At 41.5% G+C, this 26,727-nt stretch overlaps 1 protein-coding gene across 4 annotated transcripts; it reads right to left on the bottom strand.

Annotated features, from left to right (window-relative positions):
• Positions 1–1,077: 1,077 nt before the first annotated feature.
• On the bottom strand, positions 1,078–26,541 carry HOATZ (HOATZ cilia and flagella associated protein). 4 transcript variants are annotated; one of them, XR_002145265.3, is made up of 8 exons: positions 26,393–26,541; positions 23,825–24,298; positions 22,767–22,837; positions 14,685–14,783; positions 4,262–4,321; positions 3,624–3,676; positions 1,501–1,598; positions 1,078–1,267 (listed from the first exon to the last, which is right to left on the bottom strand). XR_002145265.3 is itself a non-coding variant. In XM_019811262.3 (7 exons), the coding sequence occupies exons 2-7, from the start codon at positions 24,051–24,053 to the stop codon at positions 1,210–1,212; spliced, it is 570 nt and encodes a 189-aa protein (XP_019666821.2). In that variant the 5' UTR covers positions 24,054–24,298; positions 26,393–26,541; the 3' UTR covers positions 1,078–1,209. The 4 variants fall into 4 exon arrangements, 3 of the variants coding, with proteins under 3 accessions (XP_019666821.2, XP_019666823.2, XP_006936670.2); XM_019811262.3 differs by lacking the exon at positions 1,501–1,598; XM_019811264.3 differs by lacking the exons at positions 1,501–1,598; positions 26,393–26,541 and adding an exon at positions 25,629–26,213.
• Between the last annotated feature and the right edge of the window lie 186 nt (positions 26,542–26,727).

Raw genomic sequence — 26,727 nt, 5'->3', positions numbered from 1 at the left:
AATCACAACAAAGGGAGTTAGTTATATGATTTGAAAGTTTAGGCTTTGACAGCTTGCAATGTCCAACTTTACAAGAGATATATGTCTATCTGGCAGACAAATCTATCAATCACCCTGATGGGGTACCTTTTATTCTTGATAGTGCTGAGATGGGATTGCCGATCGGTCATTTTCTAAATTTCCCTTTTCTGGGCCTGACTACCTTCCTTTGTTCAAAACATTTTGCTCCAAAGAGTGTTGTGGCAGAAACAACTAGTTGTCCACCAGTATCCATTTGCCACTTCTTTTAGTGAGAGTCCTAAATATTAACGAGGCAGATGGTCCCCCACTTAAAGACCATTTCCCAGTCTCCCTTGCAGTTTGGCCTGTCCCTGTGATTGAGTTCTGACCAGTGGGTCAGCCACTCTTCTGTGGGTGCTGTTGGGTGGGAGTCGCCTCTGATGGGGGTCATGTCCATTAGTGGCAGGTGGGGGCCAGGAGGGAAGTGAATGGTGGTCCTTAAGAGAGCAGGGAGCTTCGGCTGAGCACGGAGCACAGCGTACAACCCTAAGACTGCCAGTTAGGCAACACAGAAGGGACGAATCAAATACCTAACCCTCTCTTTTCCAGTATGTGCCTTTGAAAGTGAGGGAGGTTGGCAATGGGATTACGTGCATGTGTATTAGATCTCTCAATGTTAAGTCAGCTATTTACAGAACTAGACATAATTAATTTCTGACTTCGGACATGTTCCAGAAACTGAGTAAACTAAATTTTTGAAAATGGATTTTATTTTTATTTATATGTATTTTTTACAGCAAGAAGACTTTAAGGTTTTCAGGAAGGCCCTTTCATCCCCATGTCCTTATGGTTTTTACTAATGGTCTCAAGCTGGGGCATGTGAAGCCCCTGTTTCTTGTTTATCTGATATTCATAATACAGAATCAAATCTGGCAGTTCCGGATATACCCTTCAGATGAGAACAAGATACATAGGAGTTAGAGAAGTGTAAGATGGGAGAGATGATCGTGTAATGCCAAACACAGTAGGAGCCACCAAGTAAAACAGACACAAGCTTTCAATAACCGGTAACATCCCTAGAAGCCTGCGTATTTAACTTTTATTTCTTTGTCTATCTTAACAAGGTGATCCGAATGATCCTGACTTAAGAGAAGGTTGTTTCAAAAGTAAAGATCTACGTGAGCCATCCTCTCCCATTTGTCCATCAAGTTAGTCCAAGGCTTTGACCTCCTGTTGGTCTTCCTTGTCTGACTCTGGTATCACTTTCCTGTCGGCAGTAACATGAATCAGTTTTAATACAGGGAACTCTGTAGTTGTAAATACAATGTAGCATGGAAACGGCTTTTCAAAGTTTCCCCAGTAACTGTCTTGGATTCTGGGGATGCATTAGATTTTGCAACCAAGTATCAACGTGCAAGTGGGAGGAGGGGTCATTATGCAGTGAGGTGGGATTTGAAGGGCTTGGGAGAAGACTGCCCACCCTAAATATATTTTGCTCACCTGAGAGTGACACTTCTGAGATTTCATCATCGATTATCGATTTCTTTGGATTACCCATTGCTTCTTCTAGTCAGACCTCTTTTGAGATGCAAATATTTCTGGGGTGGGCAATAAACATATTGATACTAAAACCTTAGCAGGAACACACTTTCTAGTTCTTTCTGACCGAAGAGGACCTAGATTATCATCAGATCTGTTGCAGGAGCATGGTGAAGGTGTATCTGTGTGTGCGGGGGGGGGGGGGGGGGGGGGGGGGGGGGGGGGGGGGGGGGGGGAGGGGGGGGGCAGGCTGGGCGGACACAAAAGGATGGAGGGAGGAGGAAGAGGGCAAATTTAAGTACTTTACGATTGTATCTAAAATATTTCAAAAATTTTAAAATGTTTACAATGTGCACTATAAAAGCATCACCTTCTAAATTAGCTAATACTGAACTACATGCTCTTTTTGAGCTAAAATTTTTTGTTACAAACATTTTCTGAATTCCCACATGCAGCCAGTGTGTCAGGCACTTTGGGTGGCCCAGTTTCTCGCTGAGCTTACAATGCAGGGGCAGACAAGCCCACAGTACGTGAAAAGTTAAATAATTTAGGAGTTAATGAGTTGAGTTGATTATAAAACACGGGTGCAAAGTAGCGTGTGGTTATTTGCCAAAAGAATGGTACAGACAGTGACTGCAGAAGCAGCTCAGGAAAGGAAGATCCCCGTGAACAGAATGACATTTAAGGCTCCAGGACAGAGGAGGGAAAATGGGTAAGTTCGTATACAAAAGGAGTTAGGCAGGCATGTAAAGCATTATCTGCTCAAGCCTGAAATGATTTTGTAGGTGAATCAACATGGGTGGTAGCAGGAATGTTCTGAGCATTCCTGTAAAAATATGCACAGAAACCTGAAGCGCCCAGACCCTGAGCCGATGCTAGTTAAGTACCAGTCTTCACCCATTATTTGAATCCGATAAATGAATCTTCCCCTTGGACTAGTTTTGCTTCACCCTTAGAAGCTAATTCAAATCATCTGGCTAAAAAGTAAGAAATTAAGTTGCTGAGTGTTATGTGGACAACAAAGCCAGGTGATTAAATGATCTTTTCATTTCTTTCAGAACTTAAAAAAAAAAGAAACTAGTGGGGAGATATTTATTTTTATTTATTTATTTATTAAAAAATTTTTTAAATGTTTTTATTTATTTTTGAGACAGAGCATGAGCAGGGGAGGGGCAGAGAGAGAGGGAGACACAAAATCTGAAGCAGGCTCCAGACTCTGGGCTGTCAACACAGAGCCTGACACGGGGCTCAAACTCATGGACTATGAGATCATGACCTGAGCTGAAGTTGGACACTTAACCGACTGAGCCACCCAGGCGCCCCTAGATATATTTATTTTTAAAAGAGAATTCCTTTGATAATATTAAAGGGAGTTAGCCTCAATACCAGTAGGATAAGAACCAAAATTCTATTACTCTCTGTTCTTCCTTGAATACAGTATGCAAATAAGTATTTATAAAATTAATGTTGAGTTAGTCACATTAGTTTTCAGTCATAATAACAAAAAATGTAGAGTTTTTTTTTAAATAGGGCTTCTTTTTTTAAATAGGGTGTTTCCTTTAAACTCTTCGGGACCAAGTGTCTCCTCCTGCTCTAACATGATTGCAGGGATAAGGCTATTAACCCCTCACCGTGAGGCTAAAGCCCCCACTACATGAACCTAGGTTTCGCATCCTTAGATGTGGCTTTGGTGGGATCGGAGCTGGTAATCGAAAAGACCCGCTGAGTTGTTACAGATGACAGGGCTGGACGTGGGGAAGGGAGTGGGGAGCTGAGAGGGCGTGGTGGCAGGTGGGTACCGTAGCCCGGAATGAGAAAGGAGGGGAAGGGAATGTGTACAGAGATTCAGGCTTCATCTGTTGTCCTGTTTGCACCACTTCATGCTGGCATATTGCCCAGATACGCAAGAGGGCACACAGGCTTTAAAGTGGAGGGGGAGAAGGTTTATTCAAGGCCCCGTAAATACAGTGGGTGGGTTTTTAGAAGATTTGAGGGCAGGGGGCAAAGGGAGTATGAAAAAAGAAGTGCTTCTCTATGGGGGGAATCTAGAAAGGTAAGAATGTTTTTGACAGAAGTAAACTTACTTCGCTTTGTGTCCTTTGGCCTTTGGCTTGTAAGGAAGGGAAACCAGCTCTTTCTGAAAACAAAAACAAAACAGAACTCAGAAAGGAAAATTTTTAATTCTTGCGCTGAAATTTCCTTACTTGAAAAAAAAAAAAATCTGAGGGAGAATTACCATGGAGTTTACACAGACTAGCTTCTTAAATCCGGAGACTGTGGGGTTAGAAATGTTCCAGATTAAGAGAGGTAGGGTTCATTCACGAGAGCAGGTGTTTGTACATCCATAAGTTTAGGGGGTGCTATTGTTGTTTTCCTATTTTTATTATGTTTCTCTTCATTTAGCATTTGTTTTGGTATGATCTAAGCAAGACCGATCACCGGAAAACAAAGATCAGCACTGCGGGGGCCCATGGGAATATCCTATAGCCTTACAATGCGTGATGGCAGACCCACTGACCATATCACCTTGCTTCTGTGCCAGCAGACCTGCATTCTCTGGAGACGGCAAAACTACCTGATGTCTATATGCTGCCCTCACTCCGGTAGATAGAAGGCTCTGGGCCATGAGTATCTACATATCTGGGGACAATCTATAAACCTCTGGGAATGTGCCATAATTCACCCCTCCAGATCAGTGTATCTGAGAGCCTATCGATCTCACCGAGACCCTTTCTTCTCTTTGTTTTCTTAAGAGTTGGAGAATCTCATCTCTCCTTTTAGCCTGTTTAAAGGAAAAAAAAAAAAAAGTGAGCGAGTCTTTGACTCAATAATAAAGGTTTTGTCTGTGAAGGGTAGATATCATTGCATTTGCCTTCCGGTGTTCTTTGGAAGAATTTAAAAGTATTTAATTTCCATGATAGATTTATACTTTTCATGTGTGACACAGTTTATTCCAGAAGATGCTACTTTACAAAATAATATGATTTTCATACTAAATGGAAGGGGTTTTTTTTGTGCCCATCTAATAATCTAATGATAACCTTTATTAAGACTTTGCTACACAAACTATGCTGAGAACTTCATGTACATTATGCCATTATTTTCTTATAATAACCCAGAAGTTCGTCACTACTGTTACCCCACTTGATAAAGGAGGTAACAAGGTTTAGTAAGGTTCAATAACTTAACCAAGCCATGAAATGGCAGATCTGGAGTCAGTCCCAGCTCTATTTGACGACAAAGCCCAAGCTATCGTCCACCCCACTAAATTGCCATCAAATGGTAGTAAGCCGCGAGGTCAGCAAACTCAGACAGCAGGCCACAACCTAAGTCTGTGACAAGACGGCTCTCAGCAGTGCGCACATGGAATGGAACCTCATTCTCTCATCTCTCCTCTGCCTTAGATACTGAGACAAGGATACCCTCAGGTAAGTTTTCCTATGTCTTAAAACACTAATGTAGTGCAGGCATGAAGATTTATCAAGATATAGACTATACAAAAAGGGGCAAGTATGGGTACAAAATTTCTTTCATAAAATCCAGTTATGTTCAGTCTTGGAGACAGCCAGGGAGAACATTGCATCTAGAGTATTTGAGAACGAAAGAAGAACCTGAAAATCAGACAAATAAAATTTGTAGCTTTGAGTGGCCAAATAAAATGAAAGCAGCTCTGTTTAGATCAAGGCTACAACCAGGAAATAACTGGGAACAGACACAGATTTGTCACAGCCAGGTAAAAACTCGGAAGTCGCCCATCCATCCAAATTGACTGAACACTGCACTCTTTTCCTAGGGCTGGGGTAACGAAGCACCATGAACCGGCCGACTTAGAACAACAGATATTTATCGTCTCACAGCTCTGGAGGCTGTCTCGCAATTCTGTCAAAAATCAAGGGGCTGGTGGGGCCAAGTTCCCTCTGAGACATGTAGGGGATCCCCCCCGGCCTCTGCCCAGCCTCTGGTAGCTGCTGGCCATCTGTGGCGCTCCTTGCTTGCAGTTCTAGACCTCCAATCTCTGCCTTCGTAGGCATGTTGCTTTCTCGCTGTGTATCTCTGTCTTCACGTCTTAGAAGGACACTTATAAGGCCCACTTTACTCCGGTAATAACTTACCTTAACTAATTTCATCTACAGCGACTCTATTTCCAAATAATTTCACATTCTGAAGAATACTGGGGGTTAGGACTCGAACATATCTTCTTTTCAGGGGAGACGCGTTTCCATCCGTGACGAGCACCTGTGATGTAACATCACTGTGCTAGGGGCTGAACAGCACAATTCCTGCTTGCAAGGTAATTGCAGACAATACTTTCAACTGTGCCATGAAGGCGTTTGTATAGGCTGCAATCAAGAGACCTGACAAGGGACCCTTAATTCAGACTCGGGGGGTGTGTGTCTCTAGGGGAGACTCAAAGATGTCCCAGAGGCGACAAGCTTGTTCCTCCAAGTGGTGGTCACCAGAAAGCAACAGACACAGGATGGGGATGAAAGCTTTTGAGGCGGAGGAAGCTGGGTGTGCCAAGCCCTGGAGGCTGCTGCATTGCTAAGCAGTAGTTCTTCAGGACGAGTCTTTGGCCCGGACGCCGCCGGCAGGCGAAGCTACAACCGTGGGGTGAGCTCCACAGAGACTGGAGGAAAGGAGCCCAGGGGGCAGGAGAAATCAGCAGCTGGGCCAGGTCCACCTGTGCCTTGGCTTTGCCTCGTTTTGCTCCCGGCATGTGAATCTTGCCTCTTATAAGCCTATGAAGTTCTTATTTGGGGACAGGATTTCTACCTTTCACCTGAGTTTTAGGTCTCACATACCATCACGGTTACTGAAAGAAAACTAATTCAGGATACTTGCAAAAACGAAGCTGAATTTCATAACACCTGTCAGACTTGCTAGGGACTGGATAAAATAATGTCTGTAGATAAGGACCGGGGATGTTTTTAATGTAGGTGTTCAGTGTTGGTTTCTTCTCCAACTTTCCCATTACACATGTGCTCAACAGGAATCAATGGCTCCCGTACTGTGATTACACAGCACTTTGTACCTTTATTAAGGTATGGATCTTACTTTCCTTGTTTTATCTCATAGTTGCTACCATGACTCTTTCAGGGTATTATCTTTCTTTTTATCCTTCTTTAGAGCCTAGCGGTGCCTTGCAGATGATACTCCATGAAGTTTTGCTACGCTGAATTGATTGAATCACAACATGTGAATGAAACTATTGCTCTAATACACAATTGTTGGCCTAAGGGGGAAATTTAAAAAAAAAAAAAAAAGAAGAGGAGGAAAAAGAAAAATGTTTTAGAAAGTGAAATTAAACAATGGATAGTTCTGAAGATTCTTTATGGACAAAACTACATGATTATTTTGTGTGCAACTATGGGGTAGCCATAGGCAAGTTGTATTGACATAATGCTTCTCACGTACAGACACATATTTAGTTACAAGATCTAAAATGAGAGTAAAATTAAAAATTCACCTGTCTTAAAAAGAGAGATGCGTTTATTCTATGATCAGTCCAGACCAAGTGCATATTCGTGGTAGGAGAGACACTGGCTCTGGAGTTTGGCCAGCACTGAGGCACCAGCACCATGGTGTAGAGTGTGCTCTCATGGCATGTGCAACATCACCCAGGGCTCTAATCATAGAATTATTTTTTAAAGTGAGGGACGGAGCAAGTTTGCTGGGCTGGTCAGCTGGGCACCTGCTAGGGGGCCCCTACCTCACTCATATGGTGGCTCCCAGCACCCCCTTCCTTGAATCTCTGCTCACCTCATCCCCTGGCCCTGCCTTTCTTGGTAAAAAAAAAATAATAATAACTCAAATAGATTTTATGTTAAAAAAGAAATTGATTTGTCCTTTTATTTCAGGTCCTTTTTTTTACTGTAATGGATTTTAGTGCCTGATCAGTTTTATAATATAATGCACCAGAAACAAAGCTTTCAGATATGATTTGATTTCTGCTTTCTGGATGTGCTTCCTGGGAATGAATAAGAAAAAACTACCGCAGGCAACCGTGTCATCAGAACAAAAACAGTGCCAACTATTCTAATAAATCTCTGCCTTGATAATTAAACAAATTCAGCGGTAAGAGAAAATCTCTACAATTTAACCTACTAGTAGGGATAAATAATTTACTTGTTAATTTCATAACAACAAAAGACTAATCATTTCTATGCACAGTGTTCTGGTTGTATTCATTAATGGGATAAGAAATTTTAGCCATATGATTTATTAGTTCTTCAAATAATAATATAGGGAGATCAGAATTTAAATTTAAATATTTAAAAAAAAATTTTTTTAACGTTTATTTATTTTTGAGACAGAGAGAGACAGAGCATGAATGGGGGAGGGTCAGAGAGAGGGAGACACATAATCTGAAACAGGCTCCAGGCTCTGAGCTGTCAGCACAGAGCCCGACGCAGGGCTCGAACTCACGGACCGCGAGATCATGACCTGAGCCGAAGTCGGCCGCTTAACCGACTGAGCCACCCAGGCGCCCCTAAATTTAAATATTTTAACATAGTATTTTCTTCTATATTTATACATTTAATTTATATACTATTCTTAAAAAAATAAATTATGGACTAAAACTTGGTTCCAGGAAACTAGGATAGTTAATATCTCATAGATGGTTAATACATTTTGGTGTCACTTCAAGAATTAAAGGGCTTAGTTTTCTCTTTTTGGCTTTTCCGAGCCAAACAACATGGGTGGCTCCACAGACTATGGAGTCAAACACTTGGGTTGGAATCTCAGTTCTGCTGTATGATTAATGGCAAGTAGTACCTTCAATAGCCCTCCCTGTTCCTCTTTTCTTCCCTCTGACAGTAATCACTAACCCACAGGTTAGAGGTTTGTGATCCTGGGCAAAACCAAGAGCCACTTTCTGAGTCTTGGATTTCTCATTTCCAAGCAAGGTTGTTGTGAAAACTGGAGATCATACAAACTGCTTTACCGAATGCATGGCATATGGTAAACATTTAATAAGCGGTAGTCATTATTATCGTTATTATTACTCTTATTAGAGAAAAATTTTCTTCCAATGCTTTCAAAATGTGGAAAAGTGGGAAAAGGAGGATGGATTGCCCATCCTCTGTGGACAGGAGGATACTGATGATTCCATCTCTGGCCTATGGGTGAACTGCTGGATAGAGTTGGATGGAAGAAAGGGAAGATGAGGAGGGTTAGTGAAGAGATTATTTGCCCTTAATTATGCAGTGCAAATTCCTCTGCCCACAAATTTCCAGTGCATTATAAACTTTCTCCCTAGTTAATCTTCAGTTATACAAGAAACTCTTAATAAATACTAGTCTTTGAAAGAAAGGTCCTTTCTTCTCAAGACCTGGTTCTCATATGAACAATCCATTTCTTCTTTGGATTATGATTGAAATTTTTTGACTGAAACATTCATCAGAAATAGCATACGTGTGTAATTCTCTGATTACTTATCTATATTACCAAAAGAATATAGATGACCACAGCATAAGCTGAACTACTGAATTTAATCTTAAGATGATCTTAGAAGAGTACTGAATTGATTTTAAAACCAATTCTTTGCCTAGTTGCCTGGCAACCATCCCAATACTTAGAGAATCTAGAAACTCTTGGAACCAGTAGGGTATAGTAGTTAAGCACCTTGGTTCCATTGACAGATAGACCTGGGTTCCAACTGCCTTTGCTAGATTTTAGCTGTGTGACTTTGAAAAAGTCACTTACATGTTTCACCCTAAGCTTCTTCATCTATAAAATAGGGGTAATTGTGGTAATTCTCGGAGTTGTTCTGAGGATTACATAAGGAGGTGAATAAAGGATTTACAGCATATGTGCTTTCTTTAGTTCCCAAAATATTATATTATACAATGATTTTCCTCTCCTTCTGAAAGGAAAAAAAAACATGAAGAAAATGGCCTAAAAAATACTGGAGTAAATATATTAATTTACATGGAAATTTAAATTTTTTACAAATTCTTTCCATTGAATATAAATGCAATATATACTCATGGTCCAAACATCAGAAAATGAAAAAAAGTACATAAAAAATAATATTTGAACATATCCATTGCTGGATCTAAAATCTTATAGAATTTTAAAACATGTAGAAAGTTTCATGAGAACCTTAAAGGATCTCCAAAATAAGCAATCTAAGGATTTAAAAAATTATGCATCAAAGGGAGAAAGGCAGCCAGAGCAGCATTGGGGTAACTTAATGACCACAGTAGAAAAAGCATGCTCAGCAATGGCACGAAGGTAACAGGCCAAGTAAAAATAAATGGAGACGTGGAAATAGGAATGAGCTGAAAGATGCTTAAAGATGATGATAAGCCTGTCTTTCCTGGGGCAAGATGTGTGTTTTGGGGGAAGAGGAGTATAAAGCGTAGGATAGTTGAATGGCATCATATTGGGAACTTGACATAAAGACAGCTCTGGTTAAGCTTGGTTTAGTAGAAAATGGGAACTATGTTTCTGACCACAATATAATTTAGAAAATAAAAAGAGATATCTTAAGAATATTTCAAACATTTGGAAATTAAAAAGTATACTTCTAGATGTGATACACACACACACACACACACACACACACACACACACACTGGAATATTAACTCAGTGATCAAAAAGAATGAAATCTTGCCATTCGCAACAACATGGATGGAACTAGAGTATATTATGCTAAGCGAAATAAGTCAGTCAGAGAAAGACGCAGATCATATGATTTCACTCATATGTGGAATTTAAGAAACAAAACAGATAAACATAGGGGAAAAGAAGGAAAAATAAAATAAAAACAGTTTTGTATGTTTTTTTTTTTTTTTTTTAGTTTATTTGAGACAGAGAGAGAAAGAGAGGCCAAGAAAGAGGGAGAGAGAGAATCCTAAGCAGGCACTGTCAGTGCAGAGCCCAACATGGGGTTCAAACCCACGAACTGTGAGATCATGACCTGCGCTGAGATCAAGAGTAGGACACTTAACCTACCGAGCCACCCAGGTGCCCCGCAAACCATAAGAGACTCTTAAATACAGAGAACAAACTGAGGGTAGCTGGAGAGGAGGTGGGTGGGGGGATGGGCTAAATGGGGGATGGGCATTGAGGAGGCCACTTGTTGTGATGAGCACTCAGTGTTGTATGTATGTGATGAATCACTGGGTTCTCCTCCTGAAACCAATATTACACTGTATGTTAACTAACTTGAATTTAAATAAATAATTTTTTTAAAAAAGCATATTTCTAAATAATTCTTGGGACAAATTAGAAATCAAAATAGAAATTTAGAAATACTTAAAATGGAATAATAATGAAAATACTATCCAGCTTGTGAGGTGAAGCAAAAATAGTATTTTGAGGGATATTTATAGTTGGGCTTATGTTAGAAAAGACATAAAATGGACAATTAAGAAACAAACTGAAAAGAGAAGGAAGGTAGAAAGAAAATAAGAACAAACCCGAAATTGAAGGAAGAAGTGACACAAATCAATAGTAAGGTAGAAGCCAAAAATATGATGGAGAATAGTAAAGCCAAATGTTGGTTTTTGGAAAAAGACTATTAAAATAGATAATCTTTTGGAAAAACCATTGAGAAAAATATACAAATGATTACAAATGAAAAGAAGCAATAACTAGAGCTACAGCAGAGATTAAAAAGATGACTAAAGGGGCGCCTGGGTGGCTCAGTCAGTTGAGCATCCAACTTCAGCTCAGGTCATGATCTCACAGCTCGTGAGTTCGAGCCCCGCGTCGGTCTCTGTGCTGACAGCTCAGAGCCTGGTGCCTGCTTCGGATTCTGTGTCTCCCCCACTCTCTGCCCCTCCCCTGCTCCCACTCTGTCTCTCTTGCTCTCAAAAATAAATAAGCATAAACAAATTTTTAAAAATGACGAAAAAACACTATGAATCCTTTACACCAAGAAATTTGCAAATGTAGACGAAATGGACAATTTCCTAGGGGAAAAAAAAAAAAAACTTAGCAAACAGATCCAAGAAATAACAAACAGTCTCATCCATCTAAAACACAAAAACAAAATAAACAAGCAAACCAAACCTATACTACTCACTCAGTTTAGGGTCATATTTGTAATTTAAATTTTATTGGTGACTGTAACGTTGGTCACCATTTAGCTCATCAGTCGGGTTTGCCTTGGCTTGAGTTGGGTCTAATTGTCATTGCTATTTACCACCTCTAATAGCGTGTTGGCTTCACTTAGTTAGCTTCTATACTAGAGTCTTTTTCTAGGTTTCCAAGAACTATTGCAAAGGGTCTGTATAGCTGAAAATATTCCTGTCCCAGTGGATTTTTGATAGGGTTCTGGTCGAGAACCACTGATCCAGACCTTCACCATGATGTTCACCTCTTAATCTATACTTGCATAGAGAGGCGGTATTTACCTGCAAGGGTTAACTAACTTTGGCCACACGTTTTTGGTGAACTTTCCATAGTTGATATTTCCAAATTTATTTTCAGGGACAATTTTTTTTTTCAGGTGGTACATAAAATAGGATTATGGGGAAACATTATGAGAGTCTCCTTAACAGTATGGGCAAGCCAATCTTGATTGTGTCTTTTAATCAGGACATGGGTACCCTGGGGGACGGCGCCTTTCGTCATCTACTCATCATGTCTGGATGACAATCTACATCATTTGATAATCTATATCATCACCCTTTTACCCTGTTAGTCAAAGCATCTCATTTAACCCTAAAGCTTGGTTTATACCTGGCTGTACGCTAACCTTTCAATTATGGGTTAAAAGAAAATAGAAAGGGAGAGCAGAGAAGATAAAACAGACTTTCACTGAGTCACTGCTGGATGACAGGCCTTGTGCAAGGGATTACTCATTAAACCCTCATAACACGGTGAAATGGGTATTATTATTATTATTATTAATGCTTTATAGCTAGAAAGAACTCAACCACATAAAAATTAACCACTTTTCTTGGGGTCACGTAACTCACTAGTAACTGGCAGGACCAAGGATTCAAGCTCATTCCCAACACTGTTTGTTTGACTCCATATCCTCTGCTTCTTTTGCTACAGTACTTCGAACACATCCTGGAGATTTTGGAACGCTTACACACACACACACACACACACACACACACACACACCCACCCCGTGACAGATGATTTCTTCATTCAGTCTTCATTTCGAAAATGAAGAATTAATTCAGATTAACCATGGTGAGTGAGACAAATGTAGTCTGCTCTCAGAAAAACTTTGTATTCTAGTAGAAAATGGGAACACACAGAGTGGGGAGCTAACCCAGCTTGAGGTCAGCTTTGATCAAAGTTATTTATTTTATGCTACCATGTAGCCCTTTGCAAAAAGTGGTTGAAGGGCAACGAATAGTTGAATTACAGTAGTACTTTTAAACTGATGAGCTAAGATCCTATTTAATATAAATATATATTTTTATAATATATTATAAAAATAATATAAATTCATGATAGGATTTTTGATTAAAAGTTAACTATTAAATGGGAATCACACTCCAAATTTATAATATTCAGCCAAGGCTCTGTAGTTTAACACAAGTTAAGGACATCAGCTGATCTTTTTTCTTGGGACTCCTAAATTTAACTTTTAATTCTATGCCTATGATTGGGAGTCCAACAGGAGCACTAGGGAATTCTAGTTCTTGTTCTACAGATGCAATCCTCAGTAGGTTCCGTGTCTCTTCCACGTGCCATGCCAACTTGAGGAAGGTGCAAATTACCAGTGGCTTTAGGTACAACTAGGTATGGGGAAAAAGTCTCACATCTCGGCTTGATTCCAAAAGGCGGTATGTAACTGCTAGCACGTTGATTTTGATAACAGAACGCTTCAACTATGAATTTACTCTATAAATTTACTACCATCCCCTGTGCCTATGAATTGAACTCTGCTCTGTAGATTCTATAATTTCTGTATAGTAAATTTATACCTGCTGTGTAGTAAGATACTGAACTGTTGGACCTCAAACGATCTACTATGTACTTTCAAAGACAGCGTGAATAATCAAGGAAAAGGCTTTCTCCAGTCTGAATTTTAGGAGGCAAACCCACCAGCAGTAATCCACGAGAGTGGATGGAGGATGTCAGAGGGCTATTAACTGGAGGAAGAACGCTGACTGGCAGGAAAAAGATGCATATCTAAGCACCTTTCCATACCTCCTGGAAATTGCTTGATCTTGGCTCAGTTCCAAGCTCTGACATATATAATTTTCATTTAAAAAATGACAGCTTACTAAAATGAGAAAAACATATCAGTCATTACATAAGAGACAGTCAATACACAGTTTTTCTTAAATGTAGATTCCAATAAAATATTAACTTATCTATTGTGAAGAATAAAAAGAAATCTATTTTCTTGGTTCTGTTACACATATTTTAATGGAAATCAGTACTAATTATCTGCAGAGCATCGCTCTTGTTTTAAAACATTCACGCAAAACAAACGCACGAAAGTACAAGTGATTTTTAAAACTGCTTAAAATGTTGCTTTCAAAGGCACTTATTTTTTTAAAAAAGCAGTAAGTGAGATTTGAATTTTAATGTTGGGGAAAATAGGAGCACAAAATGAACATTGCATTTTAAAACTCACTAGAGCATAGATGTATTAAGGGTACTTCTACATGTGATTGAATTATAGACTATTGATGGTTCAGTCTGCGATAATTATTAAGACTTGTCTTCAGCAAACAAGTAACTACTGAGTCTCTAAAGTTTTCATCATATTGATGCGTATAGATAAGGTGAGTGTGTTCATAGCGCTGGCCTCCTCTTTCAGGAGTGTCTTTCCTGTCCTGCCCATTAGGCTGCAAGAGGGAGGGGGTGGGGGACTTCCCACTGGATGGCTCTCCAATCTCATCCCTGGCCCTTAACTTCCCTGAGTTTCGGGCCTGGCAACTCCACCTGCTTCTCTCAAAGGCACGCCACACTTGTACAGTCTAAGCTGAATTCTCAACCCCTCCCCACTCCAACAAAACACCAACGCAACACCTGAACTTCATCTATCTGATGCTCCTTGTTTCAGAGAACGGCACCTTTTGTGCAATCCAGAGAACTCGGAGTTATCTTCGATAACTTGTTCAGTCTCACATTTCCTACCCAGTATAGGACTTAAGTCTTGGTTATTTTGCTTCCTAAATCTCTCCCAAACCTACTTTTCCTAATCCAAGCTTACCATCACCTCCCAGCTGGATGATAGCAATGGCTTCCACTCTGGTTCGCCCACTTCCGCTCCGGCCACTTCCAATCCATTCTCAGTTCTGTCATATGTATTCTAATGGAAACCATTCTCTGTATTATAGTCAGTCTCCTGAGTTTTCCAAACAAATCCAATATTGTCATTCCCCCCGATGTAAAACCCTTCAGTGGCTTCTTATTGTTCTTACGGTGGCCTAAGCTTTGCATTGCTGCCCATTCAGCTTCTGAAATGCCCTATGCCTTTCGAAGCACAGGGTCTTTGCAAAGCTGCTTCTGCTGTCTGCAATGCTCTCCCCCAAAGCTCCCAACACCCCTGCTTCTGGCCTAATAAATGCCCACTCTTCCTTCAAATCTCCGGTTAGTCTTTGCAGAAATCCTTCCTGTTCCCTTGATTGGGTCAACTCTGCCCTATTCAGTGTCAGCCCAACACCACGTAGAACTCTTTCACAAATATCTCTCTCCCTGATTAGACTGCAACTTTCATATAAGGATAGAATTTGTATCTTTACAACATGTTGGTGACTCCACCACTGGACTCCAGTGCCCAGCACAGTGCCAGGAACACAGAGGTACTCAAAAAATATTTGTTGAGTGAATCTTGCCCAGTTCTTCCAAAACATATTCTCCTAAGTTTTGTCCTCATGATTCATTGTACTGTATGGCTTTGCTTGCCTCTTCTTGCCTGAGCTTGGCCTTGCCTCTTCAGCTATGACTGTTGACTTGCTTACATCTTTTTTTAAGGCTACCAAGTTTTCGGCGGCTTTGGGCGAACATTACGCAAAGTTCAGCTTGGCCCCATCTGGCTCTACATTTCAGTATGGAGCCTCACCTATATGGGGTGGGCCCTACACAATGTTGAATTCAACCTCGCGTTACAGGCGAGTGTCTGTACCCATACCAACATTTACATTTTGTCTGCTGGAAGCATTATGGTCATAAACTCCAAAGAATGCAAAGATAATACATAAAACATGATAAGCATCATTAAAAACTATCTTTTTTCTTTCTGTTTTTAGTTATCCAGTGCTCTAAAAATGTATCCTTTATAATAAAAGTTTCAAGACTTAGATATACTGTCCTAAATAATAGCTAAGTTTCTCTAATAAGTTACTGAATTAAGGTAACTATGAAAATATGTCTTTTTTCCTTAAAAAGTTATTTAAGTGTTTATCTCTATAATAGAACAACTGTTTGTAGGTTGATTTTTTTAAATGGTTTTTATTTATTTTTGAGAGAAAGGTGGGGGGAGGGGAGGAGCAGAGAGAGAGAGAGAGAGAGAGAGAGGGAGAGAGAGAGAATCCTAAGCAGGCTCCACATTGCCAGTGCAGAGCCCAACGTGGGGTTCAATCTAACAAACGATGAGATCATGACCTGAGTGGAAATCAAGAGTCAGACACTTAACAAACTGAGCCACCCAGGCACCCCTGTAAATTGATTTCTGAACATTTTTTGACTTGGCTAAAAGAAATTACCATTGGTTAGGGCACCTGGGTGGCTCAGCGGTTGTCAAACTCGGTTTCAGCTCAGGTTCTTGATCTCACGGTTTGTGGGATCAAACCCCAAGTCAGGCTCCACATGTCAATGTGGGATTCTGCTTGGGATTCTCCCTCCATCTCTCTTTGCCCCTTCCCTGCTCTCACGCAGTGCACACACATGCTAATAAATAAACTTAGAAAAATGCCGTATGTCAATTTGTTTATCTTGTATACTGATGGCTTTAAAGTAGTTTTCTGGGTATGGCAGCGGGGAATAACACAAATGTTTAACGTTGTGATTGTTGGGGAGAGGGTTTATGCTTCTAGGACTCTGCTTTCTTGTTTATAGCCAAGGCTTTCTCTTGTATCAGAGTTCTAGTACATGGAATATTGTCTTCTGTGTTCAATTTCTTTCTTGTTTCCTTGTCTAGTACCCCAGATACTCCAGGACAGTGGTCCTGCCTTATTTTCTACTCTTGACCTCGTATTCTAATTCCATTTCCATCTGTTGCCTTTTCCTGGTATCACTTCCTTTGGAAAACATACAATGCTCATCTACTGTGACTTTGTCCTATCAACTGTATTTCCACTATTGCCTTGTCAATTATTTTAAAACCTACATAATCCCATTGTGTTTCATCCTACACTCAATAGTTTCATTAGTCATGTTTCACAAGCAGATAATTAGTATGGGTTCTTGACCAGGTGTATCTTAGGGGTTAAAATGTTTTTATTCTGTTCCTAAGGTGAATGTATATAGAAGACAAAGTACGTAAGTCTTAGGGAAGAAAGAAGAAAAGATTTGGGACATGTCCCTGTTGAACTCTGGGGCTGTGTCTGTATCAGGCAATGAATTCGTGTAAATGATTGCAAATCTCGTCTATCTGATCCCTTTTCCTCCAAGTATGTTTTCACGGACTGTAGAAGTTGCAAAGAAGATTAACAGGGGAACCTCATCTGTCAGCTGAAAATGTTTCCCAAGTCTGAATAATGTTTGAAAACAAAGTGTTTCTATAGATGATATAAAAGAGTAATTCATACATATTTATGTAATCTTTTCATTATCATTTGCTACCAAAATATTTGCTTGTTACTGTGAATGCACAGTCTATTTTTATGATTCTTTCACTTGAATTCTTTGACAAATTAGGAACAACAGGAATTTAAATGACTAAGTATCTTTTGTTGGTGAAGGAGAAACCTACCATTTCCTAAGTTTCTACGGAGGAAAAGGAACTTCGTTAATATTACATTAGAGCAGGATAGCAAAACTAAAAAAGTGCTCGATAACACTGTTACTGAGAAAATTTAGGTTTGTCTGGGTAGCCAATTCTGATCAATTTGACAGCAAAGAGGATTTTTTTTTTATGTGAGCATCATGGTAAGGACACTGAGAAAATTTCCTACATCTTTGGTTTGGATCTATGAAACTGATAAGCATCCCTTTTATTACTTTGAAGTATAGGATAGTATATAGGATATATATACAGGATATAGGATAATGGAGAATGCTGTTAAGGTTTTCCACTTTCATGCTGTTTCATAATTCAGTGAATAAAAGTATTGTGAAGCTTCTTAGATTCTTCTAAGAATGTTCTCATGGCATGATTTGCTTCCGGTTCATGGAAATGCCATATATATACAAGCTCACTTTTGAGGAAGACTTACACTATGGTCAGTCTTGGCTGCATAGGTTATGTGAGAGGACGGACTAAAACCCCATTCCCTATAAAGAGTGTATCTGGGATGTTGTTCTGTAGATGAATAATTTCCTTGTAGAAATCTTCAGTTTATACATACTCATGTGAGAACTCTGATTTCAGATGGACATTTCCAATAAGTCATCTATTTATATGACTTAAAATACTGTTCTGATCTCTTCTTCCTTCTCCCAGCAAATGAATTATTTATAATTCTTTTCATAAAGAGATAATCAGCTAAAGAGCTTTCTTAAAGGTGGCAAAACTAAAAAGCAAATTAGTTTTATGACTTCAAAAAATTAGCTGACTATTCATTTATTATAATGTTTGCAGACTACTTTAGAACTCTCAGAGGAAGAATAATGGTCCAGTATAGTGCTATAAGGTTTCCTTTATGGACAGAGTAAGCCATTTAATCTTGACAGACTCAACTGTTTTTGATTTTCTGCCATGTATATCCATCAAAGAAACAGTAGTTGTGATTAATAGCATTTTGACCACTAACCAAAAGCATTTATAATGCATACTTGGAGAATATTCCAAAATGGAGGATAACGTTACAGTTTTTAAAAAGTTCAACAACCAAAACATCAATATCAGTCGGGAGAAAAAGCTTTTATAGAGGTACTTTTAAGATATATGGAAATGAAATTTTTAGATTTTTCATTAATTTTAAGGAACAGCAGAAGAAAAAACCTTTCAGAGAATTGATGGGAAATACTTTCCCCCTATTTTAACATGAAAATCACACTAGGTATTTACTTATCAATGTATATGTTCAAGATATGTAGAAGATTCTCTGAAATTAAACAGATCATTGTAAAATTTTTATTAGCTAAAAAGAACCACCCACTGCCACTTTTTTGTCTGTCATCGAGCTAAAATTTCTAGAATGGTGATGGCAGCAACACGAATGGGGCACAATAGACTTAGAAAAACGGTAGAATCCAAAAACTGACTCTATGTTTTCATAATTACACGGAGTCACATTCTCTCCCACCACATAGAGACCCATGAGATAAAAGCAAAACTGAGAATAGAAGTGATGTGCTAACATACTCCTAAAGCCAACTTGCAAACAGATTAGCTTTGGGGAGCATTCTTGCAAAAATTTTCAGCCTAGAAAAATTTGCCAGATGGATATACGTGGAAAAGGCTAAACAAACTAGAAACATCATTGTATAGACCATATGTTCACTCATTAATTCATTCACTTATGCATTTATTTATTCAATCAACAAATATGTATTGTGTTTCAATAACCAGAAAGGCATCGGGCTTAAGCACTATGAAATGACCTCTATTCTCACAGAGGAGAGGAGAGTTCACATTTGTCGAAGGCAAACTACGGCCAGGTGTGTCACATGACTTGTATCAGTGTATGAAGTGGCCATCTTTATCATTCCTCTTTTTCTATCTGAGGAAGCTGAGCCTCACGGTTAAATAGGTTGTTCTAGGTCATGCAAATAGTAAGTGGCAAAGTTGGACTTCCAAACTGGCTTTGTTTCTGAAGTCCACTACACCATGGTGCCTGTAATCTGGCAGGGAAGACGGGAACACACACAAAGGCCCATAGCACGGATCAGAGACTGTGCTAAACACCGTGAGAAAGATGTACGTGACTTGCCACAGGAGCACGCGGGGGGAAGCCGTTCATTCTTCTAGCGTCTAGGTCGCCTCTCCCGGCACAGAGAAGCTGGCACTTGAGCTAGGTTCTTGGAGGTAAATGGGGAAGAGCATTTCAGGTAGAGACACCAAAGCGCATTGCAGGTTGAAGAAACAGCTTACAGTCTCACGGGGCTGGAAACAGTGTTTCTCACACACGTTTTATTTACACTACAGTTTTGAATTCTAACTTATTTGGGAGCAGAGCCAAACGGTGCCATGGCCAAAATCATTATCACACAAATGAGTCTCACGGGCTTTGAAGTGAGGATACAGGCTTTGAATCTAGGCTCTGCCACTTACCACTTGTGGGGACCAGAAGATCACTTAAGCCTTGTTGGATTAAATGGGAATCATCGTCATGAGACTATTGTAAGGCAAATAGGAGCTGATACAAGGGAACTGCTCAGCTTAGTTTCTAGCACATGGTATATACTCACTAAATTGGCCGTTATGGACACTACATCACAGCAGTATCTGAAATATACCGCAGGATTCCTTTGCCTTTTGTACCAGGGCGCTGTCTGAACAGCATTCTACTATGCTGCACTGACTAAGCTCTTCAATGTACTCACAAGGCATAGCTTCAGTGACATTCTATTTCTTTCCTGTGGGCTTGCTGTTTTGTTGGGCCTCTTCTGCTCTCAACAAATAGAATCTTCTTTACCGCATTGCACACCTACTTGAGCTGATGTCCAATTTGGCAGATATCACAGAATAATCTATTTAGGCTCCGCAAAAATTATTTTACCCATTCTCCACTTCGCTAGTACCTACGGGGAGGCTATGGAGTGCGCCCTAGCCTAGTGGTTGCGAACCAGTTGTGCAGTGCGGGCTACACTGGGGGTGGGGGAAGGCTCAGGGAGGAGGAGGAGAATGGTACAAGTCGGTCAGGTTACGGTCAGATCAAAAAGGAACTTAACATACTGAAGGATTTGGTCTTCATCCTGCAGAAATGGAGAGCCAAGGAAAAAAAGGAAGTAGGTGGATGGACTGAGTCGTTCATCTCTCCACTCCCCACCCCCACTCCTATGTTGAAGCCTTAACCCCATGTGTAACTGTATTCTGAGAGAGGGCCTTTGGGGGGGGTAATTCAGGTTAGATGAGGTCATAAAGGTGGGGACCTAATATGATCGGACTGGCATCCTTATAAGACGAGGAAGAGACACCAGAGTTCTCTCCCTGTGCCATGTAAGGACCCGGTGAGAAGCTGGCCATCTACGGGCCAGGAGGAGAGGTTTCATCAGAAGCCAACTCTGATGGCACCTTCATCTCAGACTTTGAGCCTTCAGAACTTTGAGAAGATAAAATTCTGTTGTTTAAGCCACCTAGTCTGTGCTATTTTGTTACCCTAGCACGCTGATACAGGAGAGAAGCGTAACTGGGTTTGGGTTTTAGGAAGACAGCCGGTGCGCTGTGGAGGACTGCTCTGCATATTCTTTGGTCAAATCGATATATTCTTTGAAACTCAGCTCCTTTGGGGAGATTGCTTGATTCCTTAAGCTTCATTTTGATGCCTTTCAATGTGTTCCCACAGTGTTATGTGCATACAACTATCATGATGATGTATCATAATTCTTGTCTTTAGTTGGCTGTCTCTACCACCAGACTGCACACTCCTTTAGATCAAGACCACATCTTTCTCTGTATTCCCAGCATCTGGTATGGTACTTGGCACTTGGTACTTCTCAATAAATATCTGTAGCATTAAGTAATTAATGTAGAAGAACCTGAGGCAAGGAAACCGGTTCTAAGACTAATGATATAATAGTCCATTAGCAGGGGTGCCAGGGTGGCTCAGTCAGTTAAGCGTCTGACTTCAGTTCAGGTCATCATCTGGTGGTTCGTGGGTTCAAGCCCCACATCAGGCTCTGTCCTGACAGCTCAGAGTCTGGATCCTGCTTTGGATTCTGTGCCGCCCTCTCCCTCTGTCCCACCCCCACTTGTGCTGTCTCCATCTCTTGAAAATGAATAAACGTTAAAAAAAAAATTCATCAGCAGAACATGCAACTGTAACTCACATCATCTTAATTGTTTGGCAAAAGGTGATAAAAATTGACAATAGTTTGTCTTTAATCTTTTGTTTTTCATATCTTCCAAAAATGAAATTAAAAAGTATTGAGGAAGTTGACTTGAATGATTTTTACCTCACTAAAAATTAGGTTCCATCCCACCCATTAAGTCCTGGTATAAATACACAGTACCTAATAGCCTCAAGAAAGAAGAAAATGCTGACTATTTATAATCACCTCATTTGTTTGGAAGAATCACCAAAAATCTATACAGTGAACTAATGTAATCAGCAAACTGAAATGCATTATTCTGTAATCTATGTAGAATTCCCGATAAGTCTTTCAGAGTTTGCCAGTACACCAATGATTAAAGATATTAGGCCCAAACCAATCTTCTATCTTTGCTTTTATAGTGCAGCAGCGGTTACAGGAATGGAATTTATCCATTAACCAAACAAAATGTTCCTATAAATCACCATATTAATTGAGGAGTTAAAGTCTGTGCCTGTGCCATTTAAGCAAAGGAGGGATGTTGCCAAAAAGAGATATGCTCAGTGGATTTGACTGTGCTAATGTGTTCAATTTCACCCTTTAGTCGCTGTGGTTCTAGATGACAGACTCATCCCTCTGATCATTTAATTCTGACCTATTAAGATAGCCATTTCTATTAGATTTTTCCAGTTCTTACAACATTCTTAGAACACTGTATATGGTTTGGGCATTTATTGGATGGCAAATGTGTGAAGCCATTTTCCCCCATTTCCCTCTGATTCTGTGGGCTTTTGCAGAGACTGAGAATAGCCAAAACTTAATAGAAGTTTTTAATCTTTAATTATAATTCTAACAAAGGTTCTCTAATTGCTCAAGCTGACATACAAGAAGTAGAAAATTTTTACATACATGTGTTTAGAAAACAATAACTATATATAATTTTTTAAACGTTTTTTAATTTATTTTTGAGAGACAGCAAGAGCAGGGGAAGAGCAGAGACAGAGGAAGACACAGAATCCAGAGCAAGCTCTAGGCTCTGAGCTGTCAGCACAGAGCCTGACGTGGGGCTCGAACTCACAAACTGCGAAATCATGACCTGAGCTAAGTTGGGCACTTAACCGACTAGGCCACCCAGGCGACTCAAATGACTAGGCTTATTTAGAAAATAATAATGAATTTCTAATGAAAATCAGATGACCTTGAAATATTGGCCTACCTTTTGGAGATACTTTTCTTTGTCCTCAGATTGCTGAGTCTTTAGGGTTTCAGCAGTGATGTCTGGACTCTCTAAAGGAAACAAAGTCAAATTCAACCTGAAATCATTTTATCCTGATTTTATAATAAGGTTGATAAGAAACTGGATAAATATTAAAAGGTAATAGAGCGGGAAGGTAGACACAAATATGTACTGTCTTGAAACTTTATAAACCAGATTCATAAATAATCGGAGACTGAATAATTGGCTATGGCCAAAGGGAACCTCTAATCTCTTTAGAAGGTAAGACAAGAGTCCAGAGACAAGAGAAGGTCTCTGAAGAGAACACATTTGCAGTATCAGAGTTTCCAATTTCTATATTCCTATTCAATGTGGTAGGGAATTTAGACATTCTCCTCTGGAGACAGAGCTTTGGTATGCAATTCAGAAAGTTATGCCAAAGTGTAAAGTCATCTCCTTATACCTAGTACCTAGTTTCTGAAGAAGCTAGGAATCAGGGTGTTGAAATGCATAAAACTTGGTACTTAATGTGTTTTCCAGCGAAAAAAGGCTGGAAGTAAATTTTCTCTAAAAAATACGAAGGGGAAGTAAAGCAATTATTGGAAAGACGACGGCATGAAAGGTATTTAAGCTCTCTAGACCTATAAAAATTGCATAATAGCAGTTTGCATATCTGCTTACTAATGTCTTACACGTCTGGGAACTTGGCTCCCAATATTGATTCTGCTTTCAACTTTCTCGGAGGCTTTCCTGTGTGAACTTGATTACGTAAACACCCCATTCAGTCAACATGTAACGTTCCCCCAGATTATTCTCTACCATTTAGCCAAAGAGCTGCCATAACTCAAGAGATACTTTCAGATGTGATGTTAGGTGTAATAAATACACCAGTGGTGCTTTTGGGGAAGGAATGCTGAGAAGTTTGAAAAGCTGTGGGTATAGGATTTTAGACATGTGAAACGAAAGATTCTTATTTTAGAATTCAGTTCTGCAGTTACTTCTGGGAGGAGATCTGCAATCCTCCAGGTTGGTGATGATGACAGGAGGCATCCACTCACCAGTTGCACCGCCCCTGGAGGCCCTGGCCACCGGCAGACGCTGACTGCTCCCTCTGGACAGCACCAACCGAGATTCGTTGGTGGGATACATCGACGCGGCCACCCAGAACTGCTTGGCCAAGTTGGAGTCCTGTTCTGAAGACCCCGTGAACACCAGTAATCCCTGAGGGCAAATTTCAACGGACTCCTTTAGGCCAGGGCGACCTCTGCCGTCGGGTTTTGTTTCCATGGCAACTCAGGACGCTTCTCCAAGCTCCCTCGGCTTCTTTCCCAGCCCCGCCTTGTAGAGAACGGTCAGATTGGCGACAACCACGCCAGAAGTCCTTATTTTTCCTGGATAGGTGTGGGGGTGCAGCGCCTGCACATGGGCTATCCAAAAGCCCACATCTTCAGGGCCACAGGCTTTAGGGTCGGTCCAAGCCTCGTGAGTCCAGACAGCAGAGTCAAAACATCAAGTTGGGGGCGTTTCTTGTCCTGTTGGGAGTCAGTGGGGCAACACTTCAACGCTCTCACATCCCCAGTCAGACTTCGACCCACCTCCCACCCAGCTCCCTATCCCCCAAACATATCTAGATATCTAAATAAAGCTTTCAATTTCTTTGCTCTGCCACCTGAACCCACCCCCTCCTTCCACACCAGATTGCCACAGCTCAGCATGCCCTATGTGGATATTGGTTGGAGAATCCAACAGGGAGGCCAACATCCTAGCCTAGGGGAGCCCAGAGGTCCAAACGGGGCGATAAGCACCTAGGTGTAAAATTTTTGTTAAAGAGTCCCCCCCGCCCTATCCTTTCAGGGAAATCTAATGGAAGAAGCTGAATTTAGATCCTAAGTGCATTTACTCATCAGTCCGGCTAAAAGCTGTGTGCTCTGCAAGAGTCTTAAATGATTACTTAAAAGAAGGGGCTATGGCTCATGTGTGGACTCGGTCCAAATAAACTGTGAAAAATGTTCATGTATTCTTAGAAAAAAAACCATTATGAAGTGTGAGCGAATCACTTTCCTGGGAGATTTCAGTTAATCTAGGAACAATCTCACTATTTCGGCCAACAGCAAAGTTGTGATTACCATGGCAGGAATTGACATGGATGGCCTACAGCCAACTCAGGAAAGGAAAGGGGACACCTGGTAATAACCACAACTTACAACTTGATGGCACTTTTTAATCTTTCAAAAATTTTCATACAGCCTCACAGAAAGATAGTTTCAAAAGTTGATGATCACAAGTCTATACAGTGGCAATAGATCAACTAAGCAAAAAATTATATTCCCCAATATATCTAAAATTTTGGGGATTAAGCACCTCAAGGAAGTTGAAAAATTATAAAAACATATATATATATAATACATTGTATATTTAGCAGCTAAAATACTGATTTCTCTCTTGGCTAAGCTATTCATAGCCAATGGGGAGTATCTGGGTATTCCAGCCCCCCTCCCCCACCCCAAACACACTGATGTGCATAGGCAGCTCATTTGGACGATTAACAAATCTTTTTACCTGGCCGTGTGGTTAGTGATTGGTACTATTAGCAATCAGCTAACTACACTGCCTAGTAACTAGACTCACAGAGGGGGTAAAAAAAAGTTCACTTCCATCACACACTGCAGACCAAGTTGGTGCCCCAAACGTGGTGATAGGCAAATCATGGTTTCAGTTGTAGCTCCCTTTAGTTGGTGGGTTGGTGAAAATGACCTTACTCATGAAAAAAAAAAAAAAAAAAAGGCACAACGGATCACATCATACAGCATTAAACGTCAAGTTCAGGGCTGTCCCCTGAGTCTAGAAGTCATTATAGCTTACATTAATGCCATTCAACTGTCCAGATGTCGCCCTGCTTGCAGGAGATGGCCCACTCTCGCAGTGACTCCCCGGGGTAGCTCACAGTTTAACTGCACGGAGCAGCGGCCGCCCCCCTGGGGTGCAGGCATTTCCCTCCCCGAGAGCCGACCATGTGCTCCGCGAGCAGCGCTGTGCCCCGCAAATGCTGACGCATCGAGTCTCGAAGCGCAGCTTTCTCCTAACGCTCGGGATCCGCCGCTTGCCGCCGAGGGTGGCTGGCGTCCTCCGGCCCGCGGGGCGGCGAGTGATGCTGTGCCTTGTTTTGATGGCAGTGGAGTTAGTGATTGTGAGCACCAGAGTACAATCAGCTAATTACACTGCCTACAAACCGAGCACCGGGCGCCCGCGGGCTGCAGCTCCGGGGAAGGTCGGCGGCGCCCACGCCTTGGCCCCGAGCGGGGTCCGGGCCCCGTTTCCCCTCTGGCGACGCCCGACGGTGCCCGGACGCGAGGACCAGGTCGCGGGGTCCCGGACTCCCCGGGTACCCTCGCCCGGCCCGCGGGATGCGCTGGCCCCTGCCCGGCCCCCCGCATACACTTGGCGTGGCAGGGCCAGCGGGCAGCGCTCCGAAAGGACCTGCACCTGCGGGCCGCGCCCCCCCCCCCAACCCTAGGTGGCTTCATCCCAGCCTCTGCCGAGGCCCCGCGCCGGTCCCCCGTGCCTCCCGGGGCCCTCCCCCTCAGGTTCCCTTCCTTCTCTGTACGCTTTCTGGGGCCGGCTCCCACCTCCCTCACTCCCGGGTCCGGTGCTCCCCAGAAAACGTTTCTTCAGGCCCCAGCCCGAACCCTAGAGCCGGCTCTCTCAACCCCGTGCGCCCCGCAGCTCCAAACGGCCGAGTGACCGTGGCCGTAGCGGGCCAACCGCCCTTGGAACCCCGAGGCGGAGGGGGCGGGGCGCGCGCGAGGTGGGGGTGGGTTGGGGGAGGGGCGGAAGCTGCCAGAAGGGGCCGGGGGCGGGTCCTTGTGGGGAAGAAGCCCTGGAGACCGAGGCACAGATTCCTGAGAAGTTTCTCTTCCTGATAGGGCAGGAGGGACAAAGAGCTCCTTTTCCCCTACTCCTC

The sequence above is a fragment of the Felis catus genome, chromosome D1, assembly GCF_018350175.1.
Source record: "Felis catus isolate Fca126 chromosome D1, F.catus_Fca126_mat1.0, whole genome shotgun sequence".
Taxonomy (NCBI): Eukaryota; Metazoa; Chordata; class Mammalia; order Carnivora; family Felidae; genus Felis; species Felis catus.
This window is presented reverse-complemented; position numbering and strand designations above follow the sequence as displayed.